This window comes from Lagenorhynchus albirostris, chromosome 9 (genome assembly GCF_949774975.1).
Source record: "Lagenorhynchus albirostris chromosome 9, mLagAlb1.1, whole genome shotgun sequence".
Taxonomy (NCBI): domain Eukaryota; kingdom Metazoa; phylum Chordata; class Mammalia; order Artiodactyla; family Delphinidae; genus Lagenorhynchus; species Lagenorhynchus albirostris.
The window spans coordinates 90,812,891-90,824,711 of NC_083103.1; the positions used below are offsets into that span (position 1 = coordinate 90,812,891).

General features: G+C 39.1%; 2 protein-coding genes across 2 annotated transcripts; one reads left to right on the forward strand and one right to left on the reverse strand.

The window, feature by feature from the left end:
* Positions 1–2,806: 2,806 nt before the first annotated feature.
* On the reverse strand, positions 2,807–3,415 carry C9H11orf71 (chromosome 9 C11orf71 homolog). Its single transcript, XM_060157961.1, has one exon. It carries the CDS (start codon positions 3,253–3,255, stop codon positions 2,860–2,862), a length of 396 nt encoding a protein of 131 aa, XP_060013944.1. The 5' UTR covers positions 3,256–3,415; the 3' UTR covers positions 2,807–2,859.
* Positions 3,416–3,523: 108 nt separating this feature from the next.
* RBM7 (RNA binding motif protein 7) lies at positions 3,524–11,821 on the forward strand. Its single transcript, XM_060157960.1, has 5 exons — positions 3,524–3,686; positions 4,587–4,749; positions 5,390–5,477; positions 8,248–8,338; positions 10,147–11,821. Exons 1-5 carry the CDS (start codon positions 3,591–3,593, stop codon positions 10,507–10,509), a joined length of 801 nt encoding a protein of 266 aa, XP_060013943.1. The 5' UTR covers positions 3,524–3,590; the 3' UTR covers positions 10,510–11,821.

Below are 11,821 nucleotides of genomic sequence, written 5' to 3' on the forward strand. Positions count from 1 at the left end.
AGGTTTATGTTGGTCCTTGCTTCCACAATAGTCTTTGTGACTCTAGGCAGATGCTGTAACTTGGACACCAGTGCAGATGTTAAGAACAAGGAGAATTTAGACATCCATCGGCTCAGATTTAAAATTATGGAGCGTCGGGACTTTCCTGGCGGCCCAGTGGTTAAGATCCCGTACTCTCACTGTAGGGGGCGAGGGCTCGATCCCAGTCCAGGGCACTAAGATCCCACATGCCGCATGATGCAGCCAAAAAAAATAAAATGATGGAGCAGTAATGTGAACAAGGTTCTCCTCTTATCAAACAAATTTTTTTCATATCATTTTCTTTCTGGCACATATACACTGTTTATTATTCAATCAAAGCCCTACTCCTGATGACCCTAGGTGAGAACAAACAGAAATCAAGTCACTCCCACTGGATCCTCTTCCTCTTGTGTGCTTTTGTGCACGTTTATGCCAAACTTTTGCTCCTTTGTTTACAAATCTCAGCCTTCTTTCCCTGAAGCTAAGGAATATGGCTTCAAAGGTGTATTTAATGTTGTACCATCTCCTAGGGTGATATGATCCAACGTGGCTGCCTAGGGCAGCCCCTATTTATGCCCATTGCCTAAGCATAATTAATTGATAGCCCGCCTTCCCCTCTCAAGTGCCCTGGTTTACACAGTAAATATGGTCATCCTATGTATTGGATGTATACATCCTATACAAAAATGTATACCTCATTTTTCACTTCTCACCCCCCCCAATTCTCCATTTTCAATTTTAATCAAGTTCATGATTTAAAGTATAGAATTAAAGGTTAAATGGGAAAGAACTGAAGAAGTCATTTATAACTTTTCATCTTATAAAATAAGAAGTCTTATTTCATACTTGACAGAATTTAGCCTCTACGTGAACTTTGGAGAGTTATTACCCTGTGAGGTGGTATTTTCCACCATCAGCCATCTCTAAGTTTTATGAAAATCCTTCTTACCTTCAGCCTTAATTTTATTATTCTTTCCCAATCTAAAATTCTTAGCATGTAGCTTTGGGATTCTTTCTCAACCACACCCAGCCTAAGGAATCCATGAATTAACTTCTTTTCAGATATCTATTGATGGAATAGCATTAGTTAGCTACTATCTTTGCGAGAATTGAGAAAAGTCACTCAAGTCATTTTTGGTGTTTCGTGATTCAAATGAGGAACCTGGGTTGAATGGCTACAAGGCTCTATCTAGCTGTATGACCTTGGAAAGTTTACTTCATCTCTTTGTGCCTTGGTTTCTTGGCAAAAAAATGAAAGCATAATACTTTTGTTATGGGCTGTTGTGAGAACTAGATGACATACATAAAGCTCCATAAGAGCAGAGACCTTATCTATCTTGTTCACCACTTTATTCCAAGTGCCTAACATAGTTACTAGCAGGCACAGTTACTAGCAGGCACAGAGTAAGTGCTCAATAAATATCTGAATAAACAATGAATAATCGCCTCTAGCACATTGCCTTGCACATATTACGCATAGCTACTATCCTTTCAAACGATTTTCTTATGACCTGGTTTCCAGACCTCTCACTGTATTGATCACTCTTACAGAAGCTCTCTGGTTTGTCAATATTCTTAAAATGTAGTTCTCACAATTCAATTGTTTGGTGTGTGGTAATTTTGCTTTATCTGAACATAATTACAGACCAGAGTCCGCTGGGAAAAAGCTACACTGCCTGCTTACATAAAGAGTTGCCACTTACAAAACCCACTAGATTTCTCCCAATACCACCCTTTAAACCTTGGAGAATGTATGGTTAAGACAAAATTATGAGCAGATAAGGAGCGATCAGCCAGATATGGGAAGAACCGGGATAGTGCAGTATTACGGAGAGCCATGGCAACCAAGGTTTATTTTCATCACTGCACCTAATGAACAGTCCAGCGTGGTGATTATTAGCCTCTCCATCTTGAGTACACTCCTTGATCTCCTTGATAGCAGGGCTATGTAAAGTTCATCCACAGTGCTTAGCACTGAGGAGATCTTCAAATACTATTATAGTGGAATGGCAAAAGACAAACGAGAAAGTTTAAGGAAGATGCTAGAGTGAACAGATGAGCAGCTTCCTAAGAGGAAACTGTAAGATGAAGGTTTCCAATTTTTGTATAGTTTGGGACAAGATTCAGATTAAGGAAGCTGGGATTGAATGTGAGCAATAAAGTGACAAATATAAGAGTAAAAATTCATTTGGAACTTTTGGCAAATAAAGAAATGTAAATTGGTTTAATAATTTGAGAGAGGAGCAAGGTTTAGGTTTTGCTTTTGTTGTTTTAGTAGAGACTGAAGTTTGCAGATATTCCTTAAGAAAAAGTGGAGGAGGGGAATGGAAGAAGTCGTAAGGACAAGATGATAGAAGTGTTGGGCCATAGGTGGGAGGATACGCCACAGTAATAAACCAACAGAAGTAAAGGCAGAGGGAATAATCTGAGGTAGAAGGGTAGGCATGTAAGGAAACTCGGAATTATAAGTCTCAAAGTAGGAGAATCTGCCAGGGAGGAGGTGTAAGACCTGTGGAAAGCAAGACAAATTTGGATCCATTGTTGGGAGGATAAAAGGATTACTGACCTCTGTGAAGGATGATCCCATCCTTTGTGACTACCTCAGAAAAAATCTCTGCTGCTCCTCCCTTCCGATCTGATCATCATGGCTGTTTAAAACCATCTGAATCAAGTAACTGTAAACATTTTACTTTGCGCTAGGCTAGAGTAACAGGACTACCACGCATTTTTATATTAAACTGAAAAGACGTCCTCTAAAAATAAGACTTCGGTTGCACCAAAAAAGTATTTTAGAGAAGCCTTGTTCACAAGCTGAGGGGCGGAGAAGAGGTATTCATTTTAAGCTGAAAGACGGGCTGCGCTAACACCTCCAAGTGCCACCAGACGCTGTTGCAGGACACTTCTTAGGAGGTCGAGTTTAACCGCACGGCCCGGGTAAGGTGAGAATCTGGCTTGGCGGCTTCGGCTCCGCGCCTCCTGCTCCCTTCCCTCTGTAAAGCGGGACGGGCTCCCGCCGCCACCAGGCGCCCGACGGCTCTCAGTCCGGAAGTTCAGCCGCACAGTGGACCGAAGAATAGGTTCTGGAAGAATCTCCTCGGGACTGGTAACGAGGAAGCTGTCTCCAGAGACCATCGCCAACGCTAAGGCCGACGAGCTGAGGTCGCCGTGGGAAGAGCGGTAGGCCACCAGGCCTCTTCGATCGCCGGCAGACAGGGACACGTAGTTCAGGGCCATCTTCAAACACTGCCCGCAGTATCTGTGTTACGTCCCACGGTCAAGGCAGACTCTTCGCGGCTCCACTGATCAGTCCAGCCGGTCTCCAAACACTGAGACCGACTTCATCGGAAGCCATCACCTGAGCGTCTGCAGATCAAAGACCCACTTTAACCCAGCGCTCTCCTCCCGAGCATGCGCAGTCCGTCAGCGCACGTTGACGCCGCTGAGAGCCGACGTGATTGACGTTTACGTCTGTGACGCCTGGGAGCGCGAGGACGTGGGGTTTCTGAGAGTGCGCAGTGGGTGCGTCGGCGGCGACCCTTCGGCCTTTTTCGGGAGGGGACGATGCTGAGATGGGGGCGGCGGCAGCGGAAGCGGATCGTACTCTCTTTGTGGGCAACCTTGAAACGAAAGTGACAGAGGAGCTCCTTTTCGAGCTTTTCCACCAGGTAAGCGGCTGGGATCAGCCTTTCCCTTTCGTTTTCCGGCCCGGGTAGGGCCCGGCCCAATGGCCATCCCCGCTTTCCTGGCTCAAGCGGCACGGTTTGTCCCGGCACCGGACAGGTGGGCGGGCTGGAGGTGGGGGTCGCGCTTAGAAAGGGAGGCGCTCGCTACGTGTCGCTTTATTAGAAGGATCCTGGTTAGTTCAGGCCGAAGTAACGACTAAAGGTGGTGGAGGGTCCTCTGTCGGGCATTCACGTGGTAAAGAGTCAGTGCTCTTAAGCGACCTCGTACGCGTGGGTCCTTCGTTGAGCTGTGCTTTTCCTCTTCCTGCTTTTCTCATCTTCCGCTTGTAAATTTTATTTCAATTTCTTTCTTAGTATCCGTTTTCCACTTAAGTTTCTTACGAAGTTGCAGCAAAGACAGACTCATAAATACTCTGTAGGAGAGCGGCACTGTAGTGTTTATGTATTAAAATCCGTATCAAGATGCGTTAAACCTGTTCCCTCCAGTTCTGTCTTTCAGCAACTGGTAATGTTTGATTAGTCGATACAAAAGTGAATTTTTAGTTCAAGAAAACTACTTTCTCTTACTCTTGATAAAGGTTAATTTCCACGCAGTGGGATAATGATGGATGTTGGTGGCCTTGTTAAAGTCATAAAGTGCTGTGAAATGTAAATTCAGTCGGTGATTGGGTTTCCGGTTCCTTATGGGCTCCCTCCCTCCAAGTAAGTTAATCTAATTTTCGGTCATATCTATAGGATCTTTAACCGAGATGGAAATCCGAGTGTATCCATTTTTAAAATTAGAGTCCTTGGTTACATTTTTGAATTTTTTAAACTTTGTAAAATTTGATTATTTTCCTGAAACTGCCTTACTGAAATTCTGAAAACTTTTTTTGTCTGTAGGCTGGGCCAGTAATAAAAGTGAAAATTCCAAAAGATAAGGATGGTAAACCAAAGCAGTTTGCGTTTGTGAATTTCAAACATGAAGTATCTGTTCCTTATGCCATGAATCTGCTTAACGGAATCAAACTTTTTGGAAGGCCCATCAAAATTCAGTTTAGATCAGGTAACTATTCACTGATGATGTTTAGGAGAGAGGTTGTTTGCCGCTTTGTTTTTAATTTTGTTATTTAAAGAACCTATCTTTGGATGAAAATGCTTTAAGCTTTATGAATAGTAAACTTTGTATATCCCTGAAAATGGGTAACATTGACAGTATGGATTTTGAAAGCTGTAATTTTAAAATGAGAGTTAACATTTCAGTTTGGGTTTGTGAAAAGAACATAAACCTTATTATTAAAATGACTGAGTTTGGGTTCACACTCTAAAAGCACAAGGATTATTTCCTGAAAATACTTTTCCTGACTGCTTTGTAATTTACTTTTACAAATTTTGATGTGTGACCATGTAAGGATGAAACTTTCCTTGTAGTCATTCTTACAATTTAGTGTGGGGATCAGAATACTATGGCCAGATTGGGTATTTATACATTGGAAAGTACCTTATTTGGAACCCTTTGCTTTGGGTATATTTGGTATTAAACACTTAACAGTTTTCACTCTGATGAACTATAAAGCAATTTACTGAAATTTGAGGTTTTCACTTTTAGCCTATGTCTACCTTTTTCGGAGTGATTGGGCTGAGGGATACAAAATTTCAAATTAAGTTTTTTATCAATAAGAATTTCTCAAATTGTTTCATTTTAGGAAGTAGCCATGCCTCACAGGAGGTCAGTTCGTCATATCCCCAGCATCATGTTGGAAGTTCAAGCCCTACTTCCACATCTCCTAGCAGGTAATATTTCTCACCTATTTTTAAAATCATTTATCAGGAATTTTTTTAGGCAGTGACTTCAAAATGCATAGTGAGTGATTGGTTTCTTTCTTTATGCTCCTACCTCTTTATTCTTCTGCTATATTTGCTATGTTGGATTATAGTTATATATGTATCTATTTTAAGGGGACTATAGGCCCATTATATATAGTTCCCTTAAAATAGGTACGTACATAACTATATTTATGTTCATTTGTAAAGACATACCCACACCCACATACATGTATATAACTGAGACGAAATTTCTCAAAACATTACTTAGCCTTACTACTTGTAGTATCCTCTATTTTCTATTTTATTTTATTTTTCAAAAAATCACATTAGTTTTATGACCACTAAATGGTTGTTGCTTGCAGTTTAAAAATACCTGTTAGTAAACAGACTACTGGACTAAGAGTTCATAGAATCGGATTCTGGATCTGTCTCTACCAATTGTGTAATCTTGAGCTAGTCTATGTCCCTGTCTTACCATTTGTAAGGAAAAGAAGTTGATTTGAATGATCTCTGAAATACCTCTTAGCTACTGAGGATTGGAAGAGGTACTATATTTATATTTACTAATAATTTTCTTTGGGGAGGCTGATATTTTGTCAGGGACGGTTTCTTCCCGGTATGTCCATAGAGCTATTTATCAATTTATGGCTTCATTCAAGAAAAAGTTAATAAATACCTGTCACCTGTCAGGTTCTTCACCAAGTCCTTTGCACCTATGATCTCATTTATTCCTCACGGTAGATTTATGAGGCAAGGATTATTATTATCTCTACCTTATGTATGAAGAAAATGAAGGTTGGGGGTTAACTTGCTCAAGCGTGAACTGCTCATAAGCAGTGGGCTTGTTTTCAAACCCAGGCAGTGTGATTGAGCACACCCACCATGATACGAGTAGAAAGTTTCTAGAAAGTTTTAACAAGGAGAGGTAAGTGAATGAGGACTTGAAAGAGGGCAGTGTACCTAGATCATAATGAATAGAAAATGGAGAGTAGTAGATGATACTGTTGAAGTAGATAGAGGCAGAAGATACAGGGTCTTTCTTATAGGCCATAATTAGGATTTTGGAATTTCACCCTAAGAACAGTAGGAAGACATTGAAACGTTTTCAGTAGGGTAGTAAGAGGAACAGGTTTGTATTTTAATGAGTTAGTTGGTTGTACTGGGAGAGAATGGATTGAAGGGGACAAGGGTGACTAGGAAGCTGTTGGTAGCAAGGTATTGGTGTTAGTAGCAAGGAAGCTATGGGAGTGAGGTTGCTGCTTTGGATTAGGGTAGTGCCAAGAGCTGGAGAGAAGTGGGCGGATATGAAAAGAGTTTGGAAGGTGAAAATTGTAAGAGAGCAGTAATGTGAAAAGGGTACCCTCTTAGAGTCTTTTCTTGCCAGCTGAAGTTAATTGTGTTTAAATGCTTTTCAGTGTAGTTGGAATTCGAAGCATCTCTAACCACTTTTATGGACTCTTGAAAGGTATCTTAGGTGGAGGGAAAAAAAAGAGTTTTTAACCCTTCTTAGAAATTCTTGGGGAAAGAAATATGCAAGTAAATACTGTAGTTTTAATCAAACACTAGAGTGTACCTGATTTTTATACTCTCTGTAAGTAAAATTATACTTTTTACCCCCTTAGCATACAGGTACGTAATCCGATTTGAGAAACCCAAATACGGCACTTCCCTGGCGGCCCAGTGGTTAAGACTCCGCACTTCTACTGCAGGGGGCACGGGTTTATTTTATATATTTTTTTTATATACATATATATAAAGAATAAAAGTTCTTTTTAAAAAAAGTAGCTTTCTTTACAGCATACAAATAAAATCAGTTCTGCTTAAAAAAGAGAAGAAAACCCAAAATAAAAAGATCTAAACTGTAAGATAAATCTTGATGATTTGATTCTTGGTGATTTAATTCCAAATCTTGGTGATTTGATTCCAAAGGCATATTTTAAAATAAAATTAAAACCTTTCTGAGTTTTTCTGTAGAGCAAGTTACCTCTATAGGAAGTGAGGAATAAGGTTTAAGTCCTTAAGATTAATATTCTTTTTATGTTACGGAACTCCTTACTCCCCCAAACCTATTATTCTTTCTTCTTATCTCAGTAAAGGTCTACCTAATTGCTCAAGCCAAAAATCTAGATTTTTATCTTTTAGTTCTTCTGGTTCCCTCACCTGTTATGTCTAATTGATCAAATCCTTTTCATTTTAGTTCTCAGTCTAGGCCTTTGCATTACTGGCCCAGGTATTGACAATTTTTTTTCTATAAATTGACACAATTTTTTTTTTCTATAAAGGACTAGTTTCTTCTGCCATTGTAGCACCACACAGATAATAGAGCCTGGCTAAGTTCTAGTAAAACTTTGTTTACACAAACTGAGTTTGGCACACAGGCTATAGTTTGCTTCCCCCTGCACTAGTCCTTCCCTCAGCTGGAGTGTGTTGCCTCCAGGTAATCTTGTTCAGCTGTAACTTCAAATGTCTCCTTTTTAGAAAGGCCAGTCCTGACCAGTCAAGCTAAAATAGAACCGCCTATCTCTCTCACCTCAACTTGCTCTTTAGTCATTTCTTACTATGTCTTTATAACCATGTGAAATTGTCTTGTCTGAATCCTTACCCCAGCTCCATGAGAACAGATACCTTGTTGGTCTTGTTCATTCCTGTCTTTGAAGACTGTGTCTTGCTCAGGATTGGTATGTAGTAAACATTTACTGAATGAATGATTATATGTTGGTTTTCTTACTTTTCACAGGTACGAAAGGACAGTGGATAACATGACTCCATCAACACCAATAATTCAAAGATCTTTTTCTTCTTCAGAAAATTTTCAGAGACAAGCAGTGGTAAGCTGATTGTTCAATTCGAGTTGCTAAAAAACTTGTACTTAGTTAAAACATTCATTCTTAATTCTTAAGTTCATTTCTTAAATTTTAGTTAGACTAGCATGATCTTCGTAGATCACTCATTTTAGTTTTCACTGGGCTGAAATATATATTTAAAAGATTGAAGATAAAAAGAACTGCTTGTCACATTTTTATTTTTCTTTAACCATTTTTGGTGTGATGTGTGTGTGTGTTGCAAATATTGGATACTCATTCTCTGATGTTCTTGCAACCTGTGCCGAGTAACTTCTCATCACGTACTGTCTTTAATACTTAATACGTTAATATACTACAGTCTTCTAGACCACCTCCCTTGTGAACATGCCATTTTTTTCTGTAATAATATCACCAATGATAAAATCTTAAGTATCTTTTGCTGTTGCATCTTTGTCTTTGATCAGTCTCAGATCCTTCATTCTTTTCTTTTTCTTACGTTTGTTTCTTCCTTTTTATTTTCTTTGCCCAAATCACAATCTTGAATTGTGGTCCCTAGGCTTTTGTATTGCACAGGTCTGCAGAATAAAAATATAAGTGAAATAAAATAAAATTGAGAAACCAATATAAAGAGATATCAACTTTTATAATATCAACATATTATATATTTTTCTTATTTTGCTGTAGACCATTAAAAAAAATCATCATTAGCTAATGTCTGTCCACAGGCAGAATTTGGGAACCACTCGTCTAGTCACTTAGTACTTGTATCTATTTTCTTCTCACTAGTCCATCTCACACACCATTTCAAAATTACTATTATAACTCTGTTTTGCTTATCTTCCTGGTGATTTTTTTAATATAAATTTCGTATTTTATTTATTTATTTTTGGCTGCATTGGGTCTTCGTTGCTGCGTGCAGGCTTTCTCTAGTTGCGGGTAGCGGGCTTCTCATTGCAGTGGCTTCTCCTGTTGCGGAGGACAGGCTCTAGAGTGAAGGCTCAGTAGTTATGGCGGCGCATGGGCTCAGTCGCTCCGCGGCATGTGGGATCTTCCCGGACCAGGGCTCGAACCGGTGTCCCCTGCATTGGAAGGCGGATTCTTAACCACTGCGCCACCAGGGAAGCCCTAACCTTGTGTTTTTGCTCCCATTATCTGATTCCAATAAACCTTTCTAGCTTTACCGTCCATTAGTCATGGCTCATGAGATCTATAACCTGTCTTAGCCAGAATTACTTGCTATTCTATGAACTATTCTGTGTTTCCCTGTTATTTTTGTTTGTGCAGTCTTCTTTCCTTGACATACCTCCCCCTTAAAATATTTTCCTTAAAGAAACTCCATCCAGGGAATTCCCTGGTCGTCCAGTAGTTAGGACTACACACTTTCACTGCCGAGGGTGTGAGTTCGATCCCTGGTTGGGGAACTAAGACCCTGCAAGCCGTGCGGCATGGCCAAAAAAAAAAAAATTACATCCATACTTTCAATACTCAGATCATATGTCGCCTTCATTAAATCCTTCCTAAAGATACTGAGCTTTTGCTTTTAATGTGTTCATCATACAGTGATTTACATTATAGTCGTTTTGTAGTACTTCTTCCCTTCTAAATTATATTCTGGAGGACAAAGAGTAGTAGTACAGATATCTTGTAGGTATACATTGGAATGAATGAAGCTATTGTACTACTTTAGTTGTGTTTACCTTAAGATTCAGCTAGGCAAGAATGATTTTGCTTTTCCATTATTGTGTTCGTTTGACCATGGCTTGATATCTGTTGCCTTTGCTATCTAGAAATATTTGTGGTTAACACATTTCCTTCTTTTTCTCTTCGCTCAGATGAACAGTGTCTTGAGACAGATGTCATATGGAGGGAAATTTGGTTCTCCACATCTGGATCAATCAGGATTTTCCCCATCAGTTCAGTCACATAATCACACTTTTAACCGGTCTTCAACCTCCCAGTGGCGCCAAGATACACCATTATCACAGCGAAAAGTCAGACAGAATTCTCATACCTACGCAGTGGATAGACATTATAGCCGTGAACAGCGTTACACTGATCATGGGTCCGACCATCATTACAGAGGAAGCAGAGATGATTTCTTCTATGAAGAGAGAAATCCCGATGGCTGGAGCCATGACTATGATAACAGAAGAGACAGTGGTAGAGATGGAAAATGGCGCTCATCTCGACACTAACAAGTGTTAAAAGGATGTTTTCATAGTGTCATTCTAGGCCCTTTTTGTTAAGTTGTTCCTGGGAATGTTTTCTTTAAAAAAGTCTATAGAGCAGCTTTACAAGTTGGCACATTTCTTTATAAAATTTTTAAAACCTAATTGCAGTCCAATACAGAAATGAGAATTGTGGTTCTAGTTTTATTACATTAATAACCTTTCACCTCAGGGTTTTAAGAAGAGGAAAGGGTTTTATGCTAAAGAAAGGGCACAATTCCTAATCATTTTAGACAATTGAGGAAGGGATGTATTATTTGGATTAGTTGTATTATGAAGCAAATATTTTAATTATCTGTTACCTTTTTGTATTACAAGAAATTTCTTGTTAGGGAGTCAGATTTTTGGTGTATATAATGGAAAACATTCAAGTTGATAGTCTGAAATGACTCAGTATTTTGTTACTAAACGAGAAAATGTAAATTCAGTGATTCATTTTACTAATATTTGAGAAAACCTTTTGGTCAAGTTTGGGGCTAAATCATATTATTTAACTTAGAGAACTTAAGTGTAAGTTCTGTGACATGATCTTGAGTTTTACTGTAAGTGAGCATACAAGTATACATCTACACATGCTATTTCATTGTAAAATTTTAGAATTTGCTCATTAAAACATGTTCGATGGGCTTCCCTGGTGGCGCAGTGGTTGAGAGTCCGCCTGCCGATGCAGGGGACAGGGGTTCGTGCCCCGGTCCGGGAAGATCCCACATGCCGCGGAGCGGCTGGGCCCGTGAGCTATGGCCGCTGAGCCTGCGCGTCCAGAGCCTGTGCTCCGCAACAGGAGAGGCAGCAACAGTGAGAGGCCCGCATACCACAAAAAAAAAAAAAAAAAACATGTTCGATGTATGACTGAAGTCACTCAGGAAGTTAAATATCTCTAAATATTTTTTTTACAGTAAAAATACAGTGTTAATGTAAATCTTTTTCTGAAAGAACAAAAATGTAAATGCATAGTCAGATAAAATAGTAAAATGTTTTACTGAAAGTATTCTTTTTTGGGAAAAAAGGTTCATGAAACCTTTAAGTGATGCCTCTTATCACTCAAATTTCTAAACTTTTAACATTTTCAAAGTGCAAGGACACATTTTATTATGGAGATTGTACAGGGTTCTTTTTTGTTTGAACATTTGAAAGAATTTAGTCTAAAACACTTTGATTTAAAATTTTTAAAATCTTGTTTAACAAAACTTTTATGTATCAATATGCCGTTTCCCTTTCATTGTAGAACTTGTTTATAAAAATTAATTCCTTGAAAAATTTGGATTCTTTTTAATATTAA

What these genes read in the sequence shown, in the direction of transcription:
- C9H11orf71 (XM_060157961.1), bottom strand. Translation starts at nt 3,255, where the DNA reads ATGGCCCTGAACTACGTGTCCCTGTCTGCCGGCGATCGAAGAGGCCTG.
- RBM7 (XM_060157960.1), top strand. Translation starts at nt 3,591, where the DNA reads ATGGGGGCGGCGGCAGCGGAAGCGGATCGTACTCTCTTTGTGGGCAAC. An exon ending in CAAAATTCAGTTTAGATCAG is followed by an intron (nt 4,750 to 5,389) that starts GTAACTATTCAC and finishes GTTTCATTTTAG; the next exon opens with GAAGTAGCCATGCCTCACAG. An exon ending in ATTTTCAGAGACAAGCAGTG is followed by an intron (nt 8,339 to 10,146) that starts GTAAGCTGATTG and finishes CTCTTCGCTCAG; the next exon opens with ATGAACAGTGTCTTGAGACA.